This window comes from Schistocerca serialis, chromosome 3, assembly GCF_023864345.2.
Source record: "Schistocerca serialis cubense isolate TAMUIC-IGC-003099 chromosome 3, iqSchSeri2.2, whole genome shotgun sequence".
Taxonomy (NCBI): domain Eukaryota; kingdom Metazoa; phylum Arthropoda; class Insecta; order Orthoptera; family Acrididae; genus Schistocerca; species Schistocerca serialis.
The window spans coordinates 638,094,519-638,118,954 of record NC_064640.1 but is presented as its reverse complement, the minus strand read 5'-3'; the positions used below and the strand labels follow the sequence as shown (position 1 = coordinate 638,118,954).

The following is a 24,436-nucleotide window of genomic DNA, read 5'->3' as shown; positions in this document are numbered from 1 at the left end:
TTTAAATCTGATCACCTGCCATTATTTGTTATTTAGTATTTACCAGCAAACCTCTGATTTTAGAAAGAATCAAACCCCCATGTAAAAACAGCTTAAAATGTCTGTTTACAAATGAATTTGTGTGTTAAATATTTGTCTTTAGTTATTTTCATGTTCCATGGATCATTCGCACAACAAATTGTAACAATGTAGAATGAGTCATTTTCCATTCACATCGTAGATTAATTAGTAAATATGGCTACAAGCTGAACATTTATAAGACTTTTTTATTATAATTATTGTTATTATTGTTGTTTTTCAGAATAGAATTCAGTCATCAGTTGCAAATATATTTTTATTATGCCTTACCGGTCTTGACACACAAATTTGTCAGCTTCAGAAGCCTATATACACTCCTGGAAATTGAAATAAGAACACCGTGAATTCATTGTCCCAGGAAGGGGAAACTTTATTGACACATTCCTGGGGTCAGATACATCACATGATCACACTGACAGAACCACAGGCACATAGACACAGGCAACAGAGCATGCACAATGTCGGCACTAGTACAGTGTATATCCACCTTTCGCAGCAATGCAGGCTGCTATTCTCCCATGGAGACGATCGTAGAGATGCTGGATGTAGTCCTGTGGAACGGCTTGCCATGCCATTTCCACCTGGCGCCTCAGTTGGACCAGCGTTCGTGCTGGACGTGCAGACCGCGTGAGACGACGCTTCATCCAGTCCCAAACATGCTCAATGGGGGACAGACCCGGAGATCTCGCTGGCCAGGGTAGTTGACTTACACCTTCTAGAGCACGTTGGGTGGCACGGGATACATGCGGACGTGCATTGTCCTGTTGGAACAGCAAGTTCCCTTGCCGGTCTAGGAATGGTAGAACGATGGGTTCGATGACGGTTTGGATGTACCGTGCACTATTCAGTGTCCCCTCGACGATCACCAGTGGTGTACGGCCAGTGTAGGAGATCGCTCCCCACACCATGATGCCGGGTGTTGGCCCTGTGTGCCTCGGTCGTATGCAGTCCTGATTGTGGCGCTCACCTGCACGGCGCCAAACACGCATACGGCCATCATTGGCACCAAGGCAGAAGCGACTCTCATCGCTGAAGACGACACGTCTCCATTCGTCCCTCCATTCACGCCTGTCGCGACACCACTGGAGGCGGGCTGCACGATGTTGGGGTGTGAGCGGAAGACGGCCTAACGGTGTGCGGGACCGTAGCCCAGCTTCATGGAGACGGTTGCGAATGGTCCTCGCCGATACCACAGGAGCAACAGTGTCCCTAATTTGCTGGGAAGTGGCGGTGCGGTCCCCTACGGCACTGCGTAGGATCGCGTGCATCCGTGCGTCGCTGCGGTCCGGTCCCAGGTCGACGGGCACGTGCACCTTCCGCCGACCACTGGCGACAACATCGATGTACTGTGGAGACCTCACGCCCCACGTGTTGAGCAATTCGGCGGTACGTCCACCCGGCCTCCCGCATGCCCACTATACGCCCTCGCTCAAAGTCCCTCAACTGCACATACGGTTCACGTCCACGCTGTCGCGGCATGCTACCAGTGTTACAGACTGCGATGGAGCTCCGTATGCCACGGCAAACTGGCTGACACTGACGGCGGCGGTGCACAAATGCTGCGCAGCTAGCGCCATTCGACGGCCAACACCGCGGTTCCTGGTGTGTCCGCTGTGCCGTGCGTGTGATCATTGCTTGTACAGCCCTCTCGCAGTGTCCGGAGCAAGTATGGTGGGTCTGACACACCGGTGTCAATGTGTTCTTTTTTCCATTTCCAGGAGTGTAATTAGGTATGTTATAAATCTTTAGACCTTGTCTGTATACATCTGCAACTGATGACTGCATTTTATTCTGAAAAATATACACTATAGTTGCTGATAATTACAGCCATGAATAAAATAACAACAACAACAACTACTATAATCATCATCATCATCATCATCATCATCATCATTAAATATTCCTATGTGAATTCCACTGCCTTTTACACATTACAATAATAGAAATTCTTCTGCAGGAAAGAAGGAATTGTCAAGGAGAAACTTTTTCAGTTTGTTTTCAAATTCAGCCTTGCTGTCTGCCAGGCATTGTATATAACTGTGTAAGGTATCAAAAATTTTATTTGTGCCACTGTGCACCTCTTTTTGTGATAAAAACAACCTTATGTGGAGTAATAAATATAATTTTTCCTCCTGGTATTGCAATTATGTACATAATTCTTCTTTTAGAATTGCAGCAGATTATTTACAACAAACTTCGTGAGGGAATTAATATACCAGGTGGTGCAAAAGTCATTGCACAGTTGGTTAAAAGAAAACAAAAGTAACAGCAACACGTATTACAGTAGGAAGTTTTAACCTGTTAAGTTGTTATAACGAAATGGTGATAATTACGCCTTGTGGAGTTGGTATACAAGGTGGAATCCAACATTTTTGGGACTGGTGCTCCCATCTGGCAAGTGGGAGTAGTAGCTCTTAGCACCGTTAGGTGGCAAGAGGTGCATATCTGATGAGTCAGTGTGTGGAGTGGCATTCAGCTGGGAGGACATGTTGTGTGTCCACAGTGATTTCCGTAATACTCAGTGTTTGGTGTATGGTGATTTTACGATGGATCCGCGAACAGAACAGCACATGTGTATCAAATTCTGTGTGAATCTCGACAAAAGTGCTATGGAGACCCTTGCAATGATTCAACAAGTGTTTGGGGGCAGAGCATGAGCCGTACGCATATGGTCTGAGTTTGGCGAGTCTTCACCCATCCTCTTACAGATAAGCTACTGAGCTGGTATATATGGTACTGCCTGTTACAAGTTGATTGTGTGTTTTAATGTGGTTCAAATTACAGTCCTTAGCCAGAGAGAGAGTCAGCTGCTTTACCTGCTTGTGTAAGTGATCTATACTGCTGCTCTAGAGGAACTGCTCTCCAGAAAATGTTTTACTGTAGTACTTTACCTTCTCACATCTGGAAGATTTCTTTTGAAGATTTTTTAGCCCAGTATTGAGCTTTATTGCCAAGCCATAAGCTGTCAAGGGTACATCTTGTGGGGCAGCTGGGACATAGTCAAAGTGTTTCATGTCCTGAACTTCACCACAGTCACATTTGTTGTCTGCTTCATCTTTAAGGCCACATTTAATTATTTTAGTTATGACTGGATCTTTGCTGCAATTCAGTTTTCTCCAAATCTTCTAGCATGATGTATTGCCACTGAGCATCTATTGTGAGGGAGGTTTTGAGGGCTCATTTAGCTCAATACTAAGGAACTCTTGTTGGATTTAAGTCTGCTATTTCCACATGAAGAACAATGTTGGGAGTGGTGCTCACTATTTCTGTATGCTCATATGCAATTCTTCATGATTCGGGATCTGAGAATCAGTCTGCTTTATATAGCTTCCCAAGTGGCATGAGTTTCATGTATCCTGTTTTTATCCTAGGTGTCTCATTTAGGCTTGTATTGACTTTTTGAGCCTGTGTATTTCTGGACCATATGGGGAATGCATATTCCACCATGGAAAAGCAAAGTGCTTGGGTAGTTATCCTTAATACAGTTGGTCTGGCTTCCTATTTACTGTTTGCTAGTTTCCTCAAAATGTTGTTCCTGGCAGCAACTTTTTGGCAGGTGTTTTTGCAATGATATTTGTATGTCAGTGATGTGTCCAACACGACACTCTGCTATGTTGGTTAGTCTGTGTGATCCAAGTTGCTGTCATTCCATGTGACATTCAGTGTTGTGTTTGCATGTTTTGAGTTGAGGTGGAAATCGCCAACTTGGGGTTTGGCTTGGGGCAGTTCTCTTCTAATATTCAGTCATGATGTGTAACGAGTTTTCCAGATTCTTTTCTACTTCCTCAAAGCTCTTTCCTTGCGCAGTAATAGCCAGATCAGTGGCATACAAGAAGGGGGTAGTATGGCCTATTGTTGACTGATCATTTGTGTATAGATTAAATGAAAAGATGGCCAGAACACTGTGCTGGGTAAGACCATTTTTTAGTTGAGGCCATTGACTTTTCCTACCCTTCAGTGTTACACAAAACTGTTTGTTTTGTAATAGAGATTCAATACCTTTTGTTAGGTGATGGTCCTCAAATATGTTGCAGAGTTTTTCTTGAGTATTCTAAGGTTGATGGTGTCAAATGCAGAACTTAAGTCTATCAGAGCTGCTACTGTTATTTGTTTGTTTTCAAACCTATTGCACCTCTTGTAAACAAGCAGCATAGCTATATTTATGTGTAAGCAGAGCCTTTAACCAAATAAACTTTTGATGTTTTTACACTGTATGGACAGTACAAGAGTGTAAGAAATATACCTCAAAAATGACAATTATACTTCACTACTGAACTTGGCAATACTTCGCAGTTGCTAAATATGTATAGGACTTGGATACACATCCTAATCTCTTCCTCCCCCCTCTTTCTGTGAATCTCCTCTTCCTCCCCCCCCCCCCCCCCCTCTTTGGTCATCTGCTCTTCCTCCACCTCTCTCTGCCCATCAACTCCTCTCCCCTCTCTCTGTCCATCTGCTAATTCCCTATCTCTCTCCACCTTCTCCTCCCACCTTTCTGTGTCCATGTCCTCCTTCCCCTCTCTGTATCCATATGTCCATTTCCTCTCTTGTTTTCATCCATACCCTCTTCACACTCTCTCTGATCTGTAGCCTTGTTTATTGTTACTGCCAACAAATCTTGACTGAATATTGAATTAAATTAAAATAAATTGATACATGGGCTGGGATCATCGTATATTTAGTATACCTGCTGCTGGGTCTGTGAGGATAGTACAGTCACATAAGGTAACTTTTAACTTTTTAGTAGTTAGGTTATCTTTGTACCACTTACTACTTTTGTTTCAATGGCTGCTGCTCCAACTACTTGCATTGACTTGTACTGAAAGTGATTTCTAGTTAGTATTTCAGTTGTCTTTACAACTTTCTATAATCTCTTAGGCTTGTGATTATCCTTTAATTGTGTTGGATGTGAAGAGAGCTTCCAGTGACAGTGATGTAGAGTGAACAATGCAAGGTCGATACAAATATCTTGACATTTCAAAGGAAACCTGGGGTACTGTATAAACAGTGTTTGTTTTTCCTTCTGATTAACATCTGATTTTTTTAATGGCATCATCTAAATTTACCCAGAGCATTAGGTATAGCAAAACTTCTTTGTTTTGTAAGAATAGTCTAAAGTTACCGCAAATAACTGTGTAACTTTGTACCAGTATTAAAATTGAAATTTTACTCTAATAGGGCATATCTAGTATACGTTTTCAGTTTTCCAACCACTCGGAAACTATAGATGTAAGATGTTACAATGTCTGTTGCAATGTGTAATTTATTTTGTTTCCAGTACTTTCAAAAAATGGAAAAACGTGGTGCAAAGTTACCTCAATTGACTGTACCATCACTGACACTATTTCATATACGAGGCTTGAAACTTAAATAGTGGCAACTATTTATTCACAACCGATACAAAAGAGTTTCGTGTTTGCACCTGTTACTGTCCTTCAAAGTAGTCACCAGCGTTGTGTAGAAACCGTTGCCAGTGATGTGGAAGGCATAGTATACCGTTAGCAGAGCCTGTTCTGTTGATGGTGCAAATGGAGTGCACTACTGCCTGTCGAATCTCTGGAACAGTTTTGAAGTAAATGCCACAAAGTGGTTCCTTCATCTTCAGAATCAAAAGAGAGTCACAAGGACTTAAGTACGGGGAGTATGGTGGATGGTACAGTACTTCCCAGTCCCATCGACCAAACAGAGAAGCCATAGCTTGTGCTGTATGAGCCCGCACATTGTTGTGCAAAATGATAGGTGGGTTGCGCAGAAAGTGTAGCTGCTCCTTTCACAAAGCATTATGGGTCTCCATGAAAGTTGAAAGTGTGTCGGAGCCCCAGTATGGTGAAAGTTGTCATGTACAACTGTGATGGTGTTATTCTGAAACAGGGCTTCACAACATACGTGCTCGCGGAGCAAGCTGTGAGCAGCAAGGCGCGAGCACGGAGCAGCGCGAGCGGAGAGTGGGGAGAGTCACGTGGGGCACACAACAGCTGCCGCCAGTCAATGTAAATCCGCGTCCACCTGCAGGGATATCACTCACGAATTATTACTGCGACAAATGAAACAAATAAAGGAGAATGTACACGTGCCACATAATTTTATTAGCTTAGTGTATGCCTCTACATTCGTATTAATTTGTGAATTGTTACACAATAAAAGGTGTCACTGAAGTGTGGGATTCTCAGTTGTCTTGTACTTTTTGCCCTTTACAATTGCATCTATGTTCGGAGTAATTGTTCTTGTGCATTGTAGGCGCAGCGTGCAGTTTAGAGATGGGCAAACTGAAACACGTAACTGTTTCGAAACAAATGAAACAGTACAATGTAATGTTTCGATACGCTGTTTCGAAACAGTGAAACAGTTTGTGTTTTGTAATTTAATAAACCTACACATTTTATCATCTTGAATGTCTACTGTATAAGTATGTCCATATAAACACGAATGAGGTGCGAGAGCGCTAATCATATCGCAGAAAGTATGAAACTATCACTTAGGCGTCTTGGCAGTTTCGTATTTCATGCAGCAAATGCGCTGCTTTCGTGTCGTGTGACTTTCATACTTTTCAATTGGCTGAGGACAGCCATAGCTGAAGACAGAAGAACCACCACGAACGGAACTGGAGGTGGGAGCAAACTGCAGAAACAACGGATATGGTACTGGGATTCCCACATTCCGTCAGTATGGGTAATATACCCATCCTGCTAACTTCCATGCACACAAAGGGAATCATTGTGGATAATAGGCACAGTGACTATAGCCTTACAAATAATGCCAAATAATTCGAATAAATAACAAAATATAACAGAAAAAAAAATTGTCTTTCAAGGTGTTTCGAACCGTTACTATAAATTCACCATGCTTCCCAGCCCTTCCCGTTCACCATTACACTATCAGTGATATGTCAAACAGATTGCTTGCAATTATACCGACATCAAATTTGTATATATGTCTAATAACTGTCACTCTACGCCTTTTTTTTTTATTCACAATGGTGTAGGCTTACTTGCGTTTCTTAATATGATTACTGCACGTGAACAGAGAAGCGTATGTTATAAATAAAGTGTAATTTAACTGAATGATTTTCACATATTTATTACTTTGAATGTGAATAGTATGCGTTGTTTAATTGTTTGGTTAGTGTTTATAAAGCAGATGTTACACCATTTCGGGATAGGACAGTCAGCTATAAACGAAGCTTTATTTTCGGATATCTTAAGCTTCATGCTATTGCTTGTCAAAATGATTTCGACACTCTTGAAAGTGTTTCACGAAGTGGTATATTGTGTTTCAGTACCTGTGCTGAGCCCGAATCTCGTCCGACACAGAGCGGAGTGAAACATCACTGTTTCGATACAATTAGTCCGTTCCAAGCACCGGTGGACTGAAACAGCCTTATTTTGAAACAACGATACAGTTTCTGTGTCTGGCTCGAGATCGAATCTGGTCCGGTTATCCGAGACAGGGGCGGAATTAAACACCACTTTTTCGAAACAGTGAACTACAGCCGTTCCGAAACACTGAAACAGTTCCACGTATCGATACACTGTATCGAAACATAGAAACAGTGGCCAAGTCTAGTGCAGTTTAAATTTCGATCAGTCAATGCGTTTCTCAGGCGCGTCTTGTTACATATCATTGCAGAGAACAGTTGTTCACAAACATACGTGGAACCGAACATTGATATTATTGTAGCCGCCAGTTTGTGCAAACGAGGAAATCTATCCTGAGGGAAGTGTCTGTAGAATTCCAAAATGTTTTTCTTGTTCTGAAATTTGTCTCTGTATTCTCCGTCACACTGCAGGTCAATAATTTCTAGTTGCAGCTCAGGACGAATCTCTTCAATATTCGCCGAATATGGAGAGGAGAACAGTTCAAAATCACTATCTAGTGCTGTCAGATCTTGAAAGCGTTGATCAAATTCTTCCTTAAGGGCAACTAAACTATGTTTATAACGTTCACAGTCTTTGTGAACATCTTGCATGGATAATAATTTAGGAAAATGAGCTAGATTTCCTGTTTCCAGCTGACTCACCCAAAGTGTCAATTTCATTTTAAAAGCTCGTATTCGATCTATGAAATGAGTAATTAGCAGATCTTTACCTTGTAGTGAAATGTTCAAAGCATTCAGATGGCTAGTTAAATCTGCTAAGAACGCGAGATCACCTTTCCATGAAGGCTCTTTCAATTCAGGAACACTCATGTTATTTATTTCCATGAACATATTTATCTCATCTAACAGGCAAAAAAAATCGATTTAATAATTCGCCACGACTAAGCCAGCGGACCTCACTGTAATAAGGCAGGCTACCATACTGGCTTTCTACATCCTCAAGAAAGCATATACACTCCTGGAAATTGAAATAAGAACACCGTGAATTCATTGTCCCAGGAAGGGGAAACTTTATTGACACATTCCTGGGGTCAGATACATCACATGATCACACTGACAGAACCACAGGCACATAGACACAGGCAACAGAGCATGCACAATGTCGGCACTAGTACAGTGTATATCCATCTTTCGCAGCAATGCAGGCTGCTATTCTCCCATGGAGACGATCGTAGAGATGCTGGATGTAGTCCTGTGGAACGGCTTGCCATGCCATTTCCACCTGGCGCCTCAGTTGGACCAGCGTTCGTGCTGGACGTGCAGACTGCGTGAGACGACGCTTCATCCAGTCCCAAACATGCTCAATGGGGGACAGATCCGGAGATCTTGCTGGCCAGGGTAGTTGACTTACACCTTCTAGAGCACGTTGGGTGGCACGGGATACATGCGGACGTGCATTGTCCTGTTGGAACAGCAAGTTCCCTTGCCGGTCTAGGAATGGTAGAACGATGGGTTCGATGACGGTTTGGATGTACCGTGCACTATTCAGTGTCCCCTCGACGATCACCAGTGGTGTACGGCCAGTGTAGGAGATCGCTCCCCACACCATGATGCCGGGTGTTGGCCCTGTGTGCCTCGGTCGTATGCAGTCCTGATTGTGGCGCTCACCTGCACGGCGCCAAACACGCATACGACCATCATTGGCACCAAGGCAGAAGCGACTCTCATCGCTGAAGACGACACGTCTCCATTTGTCCCTCCATTCACGCCTGTCGCGACACCACTGGAGGCGGGCTGCACGATGTTGGGGCGTGAGCGGAAGACGGCCTAACGGTGTGCGGGACCGTAGCCCAGCTTCATGGAGACGGTTGCGAATGGTCCTCGCCGATACCCCAGGAGCAACAGTGTCCCTAATTTGCTGGGAAGTGGCGGTGCGGTCCCCTACAGCACTGCGTAGGATCCTACGGTCTTGGCGTGCATCCGTGTGTCGCTGCGGTCTGGTCCCAGGTCGACGGGCACGTGCACCTTCCGCCGACCACTGGCGACAACATCGATGTACTGTGGAGACCTCACGCCCCACGTGTTGAGCAATTCGGCGGTACGTCCACCCGGCCTCCCGCATGCCCAGTATACGCCCTCGCTCAAAGTCCGTCAACTGCACATACGGTTCACGTCCACGCTGTCGCGGCATGCTACCAGTGTTAAAGACTGCGATGGAGCTCCGTATGCCACGGCAAACTGGCTGACACTGACGGCGGCGGTGCGCAAATGCTGCGCAGCTAGCGCCATTCGACGGCCAACACCGCGGTTCCTGGTGTGTCTGCTGTGCCGTGCGTGTGATCATTGCTTGTACAGCCCTCTCGCAGTGTCCGGAGCAAGTATGGTGGGTCTGACACACCGGTGTCAGTGTGTTCTTTTTTCCATTTCCAGGAGTGTAATTTGCCTGTGTTGTAGCCCATGCTTCCTTATATAATTGGTTGTACAAACAACAACACTCATCACATTTTTTAGAGTGATACTCTTTGCACATAAGTTTTCCTGGTGGATCACACAGTGAACGCCCCTTATTTCATTCGGCACGGTCAGTTTTTGCATTTTCTCCTTCAACAGCGCAACGAAACCTGATTTTTTCCCTGTCATCACTGGTGTACCGTCTGTAGACACAGAAACTAAAGAATTCCACGACAATCCTATATTTTCAACACTTTATTCAACACAACTTAAAATATCATTTCCGGTTGTAGTGTTCTTCATGGCTACTACATCGAGGAGCTCCTCCCTCACCTGAAGATCTCTATTAACACCTATAAATATGGGAAGCTGAGCTGTTCCAGTGATATCAACACTTTCGTCCAGAGCTAGAGAATACGCCATAAAATCTTTACAGAAATTTGCAAGCTGGCTCTGGACGTCGTCTGCCATGTCCTGTATGCGAGCATAATGGTCATGTTAGATAATGGCTCAGTCCGAAACTGTTCAACTTGAGATGGACACAAATGTTCCGCTGCAACTACCAAACATTCTTTTATTAAATCGCCGTCAGTGAAGGGGCGCAGGGATTTTGCTAAAAGCAAAGCAATTTTGTAACTCACTCTGAGAGCTGCCTCAGTTGATTTTTCTTCGTCGTCCAGATCTTCTTCGGATAGCTTCCTTTTAAGTTTAATAACTTCCTGTGCACGATCTGGTCCATCACATTTTCCACTTCCGTAGTCTTTCGCGTGGTACGACATATAATGTCGCTGCAAATTAAATTTCCTAAAAGAATTCAGCGTTTTGTGACATACCTAACGTTTTGCAACACCATCTTTTCCTGTAAACAGATACAATTCCTCCCAATGGGGGTTGAACTGCGAAAGCATGGTTGGGGTTACACAACGGCGACTTTCTGCCTGCTCCGTGACCTTTGTCGATTTCCCAAGGAAGGTACCCCTTCACTTGTTTATCGTCGGGCATTTGCTGCTCTATGTGCACAAATGACAGAAGCCACATTTATTTACACCGACGGCTCGAAAACATCGTTAGGTGTAGGGAGTGCCTATATTGTTGGCGACACCCCAAATCACTTTCGGCTTCCCAACCAGTGTTCAGTTTATACTGCGGAGCTTTACGCTGTTCTCCAGGCTGTCCACTACATCCGCCGCCATCAGCGGATACAGTACGTTATCTGCTCAGATTCTCTCAGCTCTCTCCTTAGTCTCAAAGCTCTTTACCCTGTGCACCCTCTGGTCCACCGGATTCAGGACTGTCTGCGCTTGCTCCACCTGGGGGGCGTCTCGGTGGCGTTCCTCTGGCTCCCAGGACACGTTGGTATCTGTGGAAATGAGGCGGCCGATATTGCAGCCAAGGCTGCAGTCTCTCTTCTTCGGCCAGCTATTCAATCGACTCCCTTCGCCGATCTACGGAGCGTTTTATGTCGTCGTGTTCTTCATTTATGGCACGCACATTGGTCGACACTTCCCCATTATAAATTGCGGGACGTGAAAGCTCTTCCTTGTGCTTGGACCTCTTCCTCCCGAACGCGTCGTCGGGAGGAGGTAATTTTAACTAGACTCCGGATAGGGCACTGTCTTTTTAGCCATCGACATCTTTTAAGCGGCGATCCTCCCCCACTCTGTCCCCACTGCTCTCAGCTGTGGACGGTAAGACACCTAAGACACCTTTTAATTGAGTGCCCCTATTTTAATCCGTTACGCTCCCGTCTACAGCTATCGCCTGATATATCGTCGATTTTAGCAGATGACACGCGCTCAGCCGATCGCGTTCTCAAGTTTATTAGTGCCAGTGAAATGACGTCAGTCATTTGAAGCTTTTTTTGGGGACAACCACCCCTTTCTGTAGTGGATTTTTAAGCCTTCCTTCTGCTTTTCGTTTCTCCAATTTTATGACTTTCGTTCCCATTGCCGCTGGTTTCCATTTTTTTCGGTTTTTTTACTGTTTCCTAAGCCACGGACCGGGCGCTAATGACCATGGCAGTTTTGCGCCCCCCCCAAAAAAAAAAAAAAAAAAAAAAAAAAAAAAAAAAAAAAAAAAAAAAACGGCGACTTGACATGATTCTTAACCAGCGAAGTGACTGTTAGAGCTGATCGTAGTACTTTAAATGTTACACAGTCGGCGCGAATTCAATAGGCACGCTGCGGCCCCATTCAAACGTGCGCGCGCATTTCCCCTCCCTCCCCACTCCGCGACCTTGCACCTGCTCGCGAGCATGTGCCTGAGCAGATGCGAGTACTCGCGCTCAAAACCGGCCAGTTGTTAAGCCCTGTTCTAAAACATTGCATTCCTCCACGGCAGACAGTCAATGCACAGTATTACTGTTCGTTTTTGGAGCATCACCTGCGACCAGCTTTGCGAAACAAGCAGCGACACTTTCTGCGCAACCCACCCATCATCTTGCACAACAATGCGCAGGTGCATATAGCGCAAGCTGTGGCTGCTCTGTTCAGTTGATAGGACTGGGAAGTACTGTAGCATCCACCATACTCCCTGGACTTAAGTCCTAGTGACTTTGATTTGATTCCGAAGATGAAGGAACCACTTCGTGGCATTCGCTTCAGAACTGTTCCAGAGATTCGACAGGCAGTAGACTGCTCCATTCGCACCATCAACAGAATAGGGCTCTGCTAATGGTGTATTACGCCTTCCACATTGCTGGCAACGGGTTGTACACAACGCTGATGACTACTTTGAAGGGCAGCAACAGGTGCAAACAAGTAACTCTCTTGTATCGGTCGTGAATAAATAGTTGCCACTTTTTAAGTTCCAACCCTCATAGTTTTAATCTGTAAATGGGTAAGATTACAAAGGTTTGGACACTTCGGGTTCCGAAGTAGTATTCTAGTCATAATCTGATAAGCTATAAATACAACTTTCCTGTTTGTTGTGAAAACTGACTGTGAGGAAGAAAATAAAACAGCACATAGTCGTGAATACAAGTTTTGTTTAAAACTGTATTAAGGAGAAAGAATATATAGGGAGAAACAATTTTCCTAATGGTTTAAGTGCCCCACTATTGCAATTAAAACTTACTGCAAGAAAAGTTTTAACAGGAAACCTGTACGTCATTGTTTAAAAAATATTTAGCCTATGTCCATCTAAATGTTTATAGAGTATCCTGTAAAAATTTGAACTTTTCGACAGTTTTGCTAACAATGTTTCCCTATGTGCAACCAAACGTTTATTAGAGGATTGTGTAAAAAAATTGAGGTAAATCAGTCAAAATATTTTCGGAGGTATTTGCTAACAATGTTTCTTCTATATATATTGCTACATATTTGTTTATATAGCTTATGTATAAAAATATATGTAGCTTATGTCCATGTGAACATTTATTTGAGTATCATGTGAATATTTGATGTAAATGGGCCAAGAACTTTGCGGATTTGTTGCTAACAAATTTTCCCCTTTATATGCATATTTAGTTAGACCAAAAATTTAGTAGAGTATCACATAAAATTTTGGTAGCAATGTTAAACATGACTTGTCATTATATAATTGTGTAGATTTTATGCATGCAAGGTGATTTTTCTTAACAGTTAAAAATCCATGAAGCATTGTAGATGACACTGAGACAAATAATTAAACATAATGCACATGGGGTTGCAAATGTCAGGAAATACCCCAAAAGTGGACATCAAATGTTGGATATGTGATGTCACCACATGACATACTTCACTACATGTATAGCAATAGGGCTTGTCGATCTTACCTTTGCTGGTAGGGGGCAGTGTTCCACATTGCTCTGCTAGGCTGCTGTGTTTACAGGCTTTATTTAGTAAAAAACATGTGGGTCATTTAATGGCAGCAATGCAATTCGGAAGCTTATATTTATGTGCTTGTGACGCATTGTGGTAGGTTTTTGTTGTACTGTACTTTGCAGTTAACCAGTGGAGAGCATGAGACCAATAAATAAAATAATGAATACTACCTCGGTGCAGATAATTGTCTAATGCAATGCAAAAAAAGTACTGCCTGCCAGATGCACTGAGTCATGCCCGGAGCTACACTTAACACTTGACATGGGATCATCAGGTGTGATAGACTGATAGGCTCCACCGCTGGACGTGTGGTGAGGTACGTCATCAGGTGATGTCACATGTTCAAAATCACCCAGTGAAACCGAAAATCTCAAAAAGTTCTTGATTGATTTACTTCAAATTAATTTTTGCTCTATACCCCAATTCAGACAGACATGGGCTACATTGTTTTCTAATATGTGTATATGTACTGGTAACTGCAGTATTAAGTGATTTCAATAACAAACCAGCACCAGTACTAATAACCATCAAGTGAGTAATTTTATGTACTGTCTTCTTTTTCAGAATGGGCCTAGTGATGTCATTACATTGAAGTAGTCTGAAGCTTCTATGCATTGTACATGTACATGGTAATGCACATTCGTCTGTTAATTATCCGTGTCAAGCGACATGTTTTTCTGACAATATTTATGTTCAGTTTGGTTGCTGTATTGGGCTTTGTAAGTCACAAATGGCGAAATATGATTTTGAACCTAGATTTACCAAACAGAAGACAAGCCACTATTGTACAACCATTTGTTATCAAGACTGACCTTTTGAAAGAGGAAAATGTACAAAAGCTACTGTCAAGCAAGTCTTACCACCTTACCACAGAGAAAATACTCAATGAAAAAATTGCTAAAGCAAAAAGGTTTTATCAAAAGATGCAACATATATCACAAAAAATGAAGAAATATCGTAGTAATAGTAACACAGAGCAAAACAGAACTGTGAGTACAAAACTGAACTATGATGTACATATATTTTATTATGTGTGGTATGGAAATTTAGTAGTTGATCATGAGTGGAAACACTGGAATCACAGGTACCTACCAAACTGGAAAAGAGAAGATAAGAGAGTTTACCCTACAGGCAGTCATCAGCCTCCTACAGACATTAGCTCGAACTTCTACCCAGCACTTGGATGTTACAGCTCAAGAGATAATAATATTATTGATGTGCACATGAGACTTCTAAGAGATGCTAACATTGGTATTTACTAGCATGCTATATAGTTAGAGAAACTTATTATTTTACATTATGCCTTATTGTTGGTTGTTGGATAATTTACTCATATCTTAATCTTTTTATTTTCAAGGTGTACTTGTCATCTCATGGTATCCACCAGGAATGTCTGATACCGAGGGTGCCTCATCAGATTCATTAGTTTCAGTTTTGCTGGACATTGCTAATAAATATGACCTCAAGATAGCACTGCATATTGAACCATACAGTGGCAGAAATCCTATCAATCTTGCAAAATATTTACAATACATTGCAACTCAGTATGCAAGTCATCCAGCCTTCTACCATAGACAACATAGAGGAAAGAAACTGCCTGTGTTTTACATTTATGATTCCTATCTAACTCCTTCTGGAACATGGAAAGAGCTTCTCAGCAATAAAGGAAACCTTAGTGTTCGTGGAACAAAACTGGATGGAATATTCCTTGGGCTCTTGGTAGATGTTCAACACAGATATGAAATAAAGAAGGCACACTTTGATGGTGAGTTTCTGAGCAGCTATGTAAAACATATTTAGACAATATTTTCTGTAAAGAATTTATTTGTATGAACATTGTTACCATGTAAATAATATTAAGCTTTTCTGAACAGAAACTGAATATGGTTGTTGTGTGTGTGTGTTTTTTTATTATTATTATTACTGTGTCATGTTTGGCTGTGGAGCTAGTTTTAGGGACCCATAGGGCTTCAGTTAGCAAAAAAGGAGACATAATGATAGTCATGTCTGTTGTAAACTCACTTGGATCACAACATTTATTGAAGATAAATAACTTCCATAGCAATAATGTAACAGTTAATTAGTCCTTGAACCAAGAAGAAACAGTTCTTGGCAAACTATTAATATCAAATGTAATAGAAATTATCCTGAGATTTTTCTGTTCTGCCAGCCCATTGGAGACTGGATAGAAAGGGGATACGGTAAGATGTTTAATACTATTGCAGCTGCAAACCTTTTGAAATCTGCATCTGTGAGTTGGGGACCATTATTGGCCACCAGCACGTGGTGTCCAAATTCTATTACACAGATCTGCTCCAAGGCTTCCACCTTGGCTGCTGCTGTTGTCAGCTGCAGGTGGAAAACATACAGGAAGTGGAATAAGGTGTCCACAATAATTAAGCACATGGACCCTTAGGTAAGGATCCACAAAGTCAGTATTAATGTAGTCCTGTAGCTATGGGGATGTGGGCTACAGCGAGAACAATTGGGTCCGCGCTGGTTGGTGTGCCCGGCCAACAACACACTGTCGCACCACTCATACATCATCATCATCATCCATACAAGGCCAGTAGTCATAGTGGCATGCCAGTTGTTCCATCCTAGAACTCTCACAGTGGGGCTGATGCATGAGCTGAAGCATCCAGTATTGTAGAGAGGATGGTACCACCACGTGGCACTGTTCATCATCTTCTGTAAGGAGCACCATGTCTTGTCAGACCTGAATTTGGTGCTACAGATGAAGGGGAAAAAAAAAAAAAAAAAAAAAAAAAACAGGAAGACCAGGTGGATCTGCTCCAGAGAGCTTAGGAGGCCAAGCAAATTGGACATATTGCAGGACCAGTTGAAGAAGTCGGTCACAAGTGAAGCTGTAGCACCATCCCAGAAATTTACAGGGAGTTAATCAAGCAGTTGCTCCAGTTGGCTTTCTACATGAAAATAAACTGTTTCCTGGGAGTAAAATTCAGGATCCTGACCTGCTGGAAGACAAGATAAGTCACCCATGTTAGAATGCTGAGGGGAAGTGCAATATTAAATTAAATATTGGGAATTTGCCAAGCACATTGCTGATTGATGAAGGCAGTCCACCTTATACTCTGATGATTTAATATTCGATCCAAAAAATGACAGGCTGATGATAAGATGAAACTTATGACGATACAAAAGATATGAAATTCATGGACACCAAAAATGATGACCACCACTTTCTTTTTGATCTCAGAGTAATCCTCATGTGTCGAAGTAAGTGTCTTTGTTATAAATGTGACAGATCTCTCCCATTCCATCATCTAACTTATGTGAGAGAGTGGCCCCAACACCATGTGGAGATGCACCTGTGGCCAGCATCAATGACAAGTGGGACTGGTAAGTCCCAAAGCAGACGATTGATGGAATGCTTAATTTAACTTCTGAAAATCCTGATTATATTCTGCAGACCATCAAAAAGGTACTCTCTTTTATGGAAACAGTGAGTGGGTTATGGAAACTGCGAAAGGAATAAATCATGCATAGTAATTCAGTTTATAAATACCAAAAAAATTGCAGGGGAAATAATATAAAGTATGTATGTTCAGGTCTAAATATATGTTGTTTCTTCTAAAGGAGAAAAAGAATATAACCCAAAGACAAAGTGTTGAGGAAATGAAGTCAGTTCAAACATTAGAGACATCAGTGACCTCCAATGATAATTACTCTGTGATTCAGTTGAGATATGTGTGTGATCCACAAACTTTCATCCATTCTTCTCATTCAGACTTAGTTTCATAATACTGCATTTCAATGGAACCCAGGAATATTGAGATGACTCAGTGGTTATCACACCTTTATGAGGAACAAAGTTTACACCCCTTTCTAGCGATAAAGATTTGGGTTTCCTGTTGTTTTCGCAAGTTGTTTAAGGCATATGGGGGAAATGAAAAGGAAAGGACTGACTTCCTTGCTCATCCTTTCCCATTCTGAGCTGGTGCTGCTCCTCTAATGACCTCATCACGAATAGGACATTAAATCCTAATTTTCCTTCTCAGTCACAACCAACATATTACATCTGTACATCATCATACAGTGACAGAAAAATTTGCAACACCATAAAATAATTAATGTACAGTAATGGAATTTTGGGAATACATTTGTCTAGGCAACATATTTAAATGATTAACATTGCAAGGTCACAGGTTAATGTTAGCGCAATATAAGCCATTGCAAATTTGAAATGCTGATACATTAATAACTGATATAACTACCAAAATGTTGAATGCAAGCAAGCAAATATGCATGCATTGTGTTGTAAAGGTGCTGGATTACAATTTGAGGGATGGAGTTTCATGGCTAATGTTATTTGTGGATAATGCTGGACTTATCGTCCAATGACGTCCCATATGTGCTCGATTGAAGACAGATCTGGTGATCAAATGGGCCAACGTGACATGTCAACACTCTGTAGAGCATGTTGGATTACAACAGTGGTATGTGGACGAGTGTTATTCTCTTGGGCTAGTGTTATTCTCTTGGAAAGCAATCCCCAGAATGCTGTTGATGATTGGCAGCACAACTGGTCAAATCACCAGACTGACATACAGGTCTCCAGCTAGAATGTGTGAGATAACCATGAGAGTGCTCCAGCTGCCATACCAAATTGCACCCCAGATCGTACCTCCAGGTGTAAGTACAGCATGTCTAGCATGCAGACAGGTTGGTTGCAGGCCCTCAACTGGCCTACTTCTAACCAGCACACAGCCATCATTGGCACCAAGGCAAAACTAGTTTTCATCAGAAAATACAAAATACCCTGCCCTCCAATGAACTCTTGCTTGACACCACTGAAGTCACAAATGGTGGTGGTTTGGAGTCAGTGGAATGCATGCTACCAGGCACCTGGCTCGGAGCTGTTCTTGATGTAACCAATTTTTAACAGTTCGTTGTGCCACTGTGGTGCCAGCTGCTGCAGATGCAGTACGGTATGCCAGGGCCATAGACTGAACATGATAGTCTTCCCTGCTGGTAGTGTCACAGGGCCGTCTGGAACCCAGTCTTCTTCCGGTTGTACATTTTTGTGACCATTGCTGCCAGCAGTCATGTACAGTGGCTATATTCATGCCAAGTCTTTCTGCAGTATCACAGAAAGAACATCCAGCCTCTGGCAGCCCTGTTACATGACCTGGTTCAAACCCATTGAGGTATTGATAATGGAATCTTTGATGCCTTAAAGGCATTATTCACTAAGAACAACCACCACATCCAATCTCAAAGGAAACTAATGCTCACGAATGGTACAGCGTGCATTTAAAGTAAACATGAATTGCGGCCTCATAGAGATGCTACTTGTGCTACTCTTATGCGACTGGCACAAAATTTGAACAGACATAATCTTTAGATGTAGATACATGCTTACCAACATTTGTTTATGTTTTACAACTCCTCCTTGGTGTTGCATTTTTTTTGTCAGTGTACTAAAAAATCGTTTACACTCATACTCAATATTATGATATTCACAGAAATGTTGCAGGCTAATGAATGCATAGGATTAAGAGCTATTAATAATCCTGAGCTTCTAATACATCGAATTAGAACAAATTTAAATGACTGGCTTACTCAACCATGTTCTTGTTAGTGCGGAATGTTACTTACCTGGTTCTTACTTCATGCGTCTCATGGAATGTCTTCTTTAATTGTCCTCCTATGAGTACTGGATATAGTGAGCAGTTGTTGAATAAATGGGCACCGCACTATAGAGATTACTTTTCAATTTCTTCTCTTTAACACTAAGTTCAGTTTTGATGATCTTCTCTATCTTATGTGGGGTATTCAATAATTAATGCAACACATTTTTTTTCTTGACCAATTTTGGTTGAAAAATGTGGAATATGTTGTGGGATGTTGTGGAATCTTCCTGCTTCAACCACTACAGTTTCATGAAGTTCGGATAGGTGAAGGCACTATATGTAGCCTTCAGAATGGCATCTGTAACAGCGGTACATTCTAAGTGGAGAGCTGTCATTGAGTTTCTTTTGGTGGAAAGCCAGAACATTGCAGAATGTTCACGGAGACCTGGATGTGAGCACAAGCAGGGTGAGCTGTTGGGCGAGGTGTCTGTCATCGCAACTAGGTCGCACAAACCTTTCCTATCTCCCATGTGCCAGCTATGACTTCAGTGGTGTTGAAATGTGCTGACACTCTCATTTGAGGTGATCAGTGGATCACAATCAAACACCTAGCTGCGAAACTAGATGTGTTTTTGTTGATAGGACTGACACACTTATTCATCAGCTGGGGTACTAAAAGGTGTGTACCCGCTGGGTTCTTCGCTGCCTAACAAAAATGCAAAGGCATCACACAAGTCTGCGCACCCAACAGGAGCTTACGAAACTTCATTGGACTGCTCTTCCTCCTGAATCCTGCACCTCCTGAGTTCCATCTGTTTAGCCCAAAAAAAGGATGCACTCCCCGGGAACGGGGATGATGGGAAGGTTATTGATACAGCAGGACATTAGCTCTAACGTCGACCAGTAGAGTGGTACCATGCGGGCATACAGGCCCTCCCAGTAAGGTGGCATAAGGCCATCACATTAAGTGGAGATTATATTGAAAAATAAGGTTTTGTAACCAAAAGAGGTGGGAACAATATGGTGTATTGGGATCCCGAATAAAATCAGCCTGCTTCCAGAAAAAAGAATGTGTTGCATTACTTATTGAATGCCCCTCGTATGTATGGACATCAATATCGTAACACAAATCAGTAAGCTACACCAATTAGAAGAAACTCCAAAAAGTTCTCAAGTGGCAATAGTCAACAAAATAACTATACATCTTCAAAGCAATTGAAGACTGTTTCAGAACTGACAAAAAACTGCACGAAAGAGTCTATAAAATGAACATCGATTGTGCACTCATTGACTTTTGTATACCAACTAAAAACTGACATAAATTTCCAATTTTGACTACTGGGTATTGGTGGACTAACATGTTACCTTAGACAAAGATTACCAAATGCTGACTGATTCCTGCTTTGTGCACAATGCCTATCTGTAGACAGGCCTGCACATGCTACAGAAATTACAAACTGGTAAAACACTGTACTATTACACTTTAGATATCAACATAAAAGATAGAAAAAGCGGAAGTGAGAGAGATTCAATTGACAGTGAAGTAAATTTGCTCAAAAAAGTTTTAATTAGAAATTGACAATAATAATTACTAATCTTACAAAAAGGGAAGTTTTAATGAGCATGGGGATTCCCAAAGTTTGTCAAGAATTTTCTAAAAAGTGAGGTTTTTTAATTGGAATAGTAATAAAACCAACATGTTATTTTAGTAGCTGTGTACATTTTCAAAAACAAAAACAATCACTGCTGCTAAACTGTAACAATGGATTTTGGAAATAACCTTATTTTAAGACTGGAAAATTCTGAAAAACACAAATTTTGAATAAAAATAACTTTTGAAATATTAAGTTTTCATAAAAAGTAAAATGTTTGCTTGAAAGAGAAGAATGAGGTCTTTCAAATAAGGTGCATGGGAGAGAGAGAGAGAGAGAGAGAGAGAGAGAGAGAGAGAGAAGGAAGTAGGAATGAATGAGTGAGTGAGTGGCTTAGTGTGAGAAATTACCTTGAATAGTTAATGAAAGAACCAACTCCCGAAGGTAACTTCTTAGACCAGCTGGTCACAAACAGATCCGAGCTTTTTGATTCAGCATAGAATCCATGTTCATAGGGCCATTACAGCATCACTGAATACAGCTGTAAACAGGAAAATTTATAAACAGATTTGAAGTTATCTGACACGTCAACTTGAAAATTTCAACTCCAGCACTGACAATGTTGAGCATCAATGGGCAAAGTTCAAAAGCATTGTACAATACACTTTAGACAGGTATGTGCCAAATGAAGTTATGAGGGATGGAAAAGACAAGCCATGGTTCGACAACCATGTTAGAAAGGTGCTATGAAAGCAGAGAGAGGTTGGGGGGTTGTTTTGGGGGAAGAGACCAAACAGTGAGGTCATCGGTCTCATCGGATTAGGGAAGGATGGGGAAGGAAGTCGGCTGTGCCCTTTCAAAGGAACCATCCCGGCATTTGCCTGGAGTGATTTAGGGAGATCACGGAAAACCTAAATCAGGATGGCCGGACGCGGGATTGAACCGTCATCCTCCCGAATGCGAGTCCAGTGTGCTAACGAAGCAGAGAGAGGTTTACTGCAAATTTAAATGTAGCCAAATCCTCACAGGCAAACAAAAACTAAATAAAGCCAAAATTAGCATCAGGAGGGCCATGACTGAAGTGCTCAATGAATTCAAAAGTAAAATTCTATCTACAGACTTGACAGAAAGTCATAAGAAGTTTTGATTGATCTTACATTAAATCAGTGAATTGATTGAAGCCCTCTGTCCAGACACACACTGACCACAATGGCATTGAAACAGAGGATGATACAGAAAAGGCCAAAATAGTGAACATCTCTTTCCAAAACTTTTTATCAGAGGAAGACTGCACTGTAACTCTCCTCTAAATCATCACAGAAACAACAAAATAACAGATATTGAAATAAGTGACCAAGGTATAGAAAAGCAACTGAAATTGCTCAATAGGTAAAGACCAATGGACCTGATGGGATACCAATTCAATTATACATAGAGTATGCAAAAGAACTTGCCCCTCATATAGCAGCAGTGTGCAATAGGTCTCTGAGGGAGTGAAGTGTTTCTAATGATTGGAAAAAGGCGCAGGTCGTCCCATTTTCAAGAAGGGTCTTCGAGCAGGTGCACTAACTATAGGCCCATGTCTGTGACGTCGGCCTGTTGCAGAATTTGGAACATGTTTTATACTCGCATATTATGACATTTTTGGAGATTGAAAATCTCCTCTGTGGGAATCAACATAGGTTCCAAAAACAACAATCATGCAAAACCCAGCTCACTCTGTTTGCCCCCGAGACCCAGAAAGCAGTATATATAGGTGACAAGATAGATGCTGTGTTCCTTGACTTCCAGCAGGCATGCAGTACAGTTTTGCACTGATGTCTAATGTACAAAATACAAGTGAATGGAATATCAGACCAACAATGTGAATGAATTGGTGAGTTTCTAGCAAACAGAACACAGCATGTCATTCTCAACAGATAGAGGTCTTCAGATGAAAAAGTAATATTGTGTTTGCTTGAAGGGAGGGTTACAGGACCATTCCTTTTCACAATATATGTAAACAAACTAGAAGGTAATGTTGGAAGTTCCATCCGGTATTTCCTGGATATAATGTAAATGTCATGTGACTAGGGCCTCTTGTCGGGTAGACCGTTCACCAGGTGCAAGTCTTTTGATTTGACACCACTTCGGCGACTTGCAGGTCTATGGGGATGAAATGATGATGATGATGATGATGATGATGATGATAACACAACACCCAGTCCCTGAGTGGAGAAAATCTCTGACCCAGCTGGGAATCGAACCCAGGTCCTTAGGATTGACATTCTGTAACGCTGAACACTCAGCTACCGGGGGCAGACATTTCCTGGATGATACTGTTGAGAGAAGTCCTGATGTTAGAAAATTGTAGTAAAATGTAGGAAGACTTACAGAGGATAAATGCTTGGTACAGGGATTGCCAATTGACCTTCAACATACACAAATGTAGCATATTGTGTATACATAGACAGAAATAGCCTTTGCTGTATGATGACATGATTGCAAATCAATCACTGGGAGCAGTTACTTCCATAAAATATCTAGAAGTATGCATATGGAACAATCTGAAGTGGAATGACCACATAAAAATTATTGTGGGTAAGACAGATGCCAGACTGAGAATCATTGGAAGAATCCTCATGAAATGTACTCCATCAACAAAGGAAGTACCTCACAAAACACTTTTTTGACCAATACATGAATATTGCTCATCAGTTTCGGATCTGTACCAGATCTGATTGATGGAGGAAATAGGGAAGATCCTAAGAACAGCAGCTCTTTTCATTACAGGTTCGTTTAGTAAGTGCGAAAGCGTCACTGAGCTGCTCAGCCAAGTCCAGTTGCAGACACTGTAAGAGAGGCATTCTGCATCAAGGTGTGGTTTATTATTAAAGTTCCAAGAGTGTATGTTTCCGGAAGAGTTAGCCAGTATACTGCTTCTTCCTATGAATATCTCATGAAAAGACCAAGAAGATAAAATCAGAGAGATTTGAGCCTACATGTAGGCTTACCAGCAGTCATTTTCCTATAAACTATTTAAGACTGGAGCAGGAAAACACAAAGTACCCTCTGCCACACACAGAAGATAACTTGTGGAGTATAGTTGTAGATGGAGAGAGAGAGAGAGAGAGAGAGAGAGAGAGAGAGAGAGAGAGAGCGCCTCACTTGTAGAAGTAGAATATGAGTTTGGCTCAATTATGTGGTCTGTAGGTGGTGGAGATTTGTGGCTCCAGTTTCCTGGTTTATCATGATCATAACCTGTCTTAATACTTGCAAAATTAATCACAGTTTACAAGTGTTTTTGTATTGAAGGGCTTCTAGATGTGACTGCACATGAGTAGTCAAAGTTCAATACAAGTAGGAGAGAGTGCTGCTCTAGCTTTCTGTTTCGATGGGTCTCGACTGCACATGACCGAGAGCAATGTGTGAGCTTCTCCACTGAAGTGGATGTAGTGAATAGTGTGAGAAAAATTAGCAAAATGAGGGGGAGTCAACTTGATGCATCCCTTAAGCAGAATTGGTGCCAGATACAAGCATAGATGACACCATTTCTCACCTATATAGTATGCACAAACAGAGTTTTGGCAGAAAGCAAGCCAGAGATACGTGTACTCTGTT

General features: G+C 42.0%; 1 protein-coding gene across 3 annotated transcripts in view; it reads left to right on the top strand.

Moving 5' to 3' along the window:
- LOC126470520 (glycoprotein endo-alpha-1,2-mannosidase) overlaps nt 1–24,436 on the top strand; it is a 102,034-nt gene that overhangs the window by 49,873 nt on the left and 27,725 nt on the right. For all 3 annotated transcript variants that reach the window (XM_050098433.1, XM_050098432.1, XM_050098431.1), the window contains 2 exons: nt 14,212–14,898; nt 15,005–15,412. In XM_050098433.1, the coding sequence (XP_049954390.1) occupies nt 14,268–14,898; nt 15,005–15,412 (1,039 nt within the window). In that variant the 5' untranslated portion in view covers nt 14,212–14,267. The remainder of the gene's footprint in view (nt 1–14,211; nt 14,899–15,004; nt 15,413–24,436) is intronic.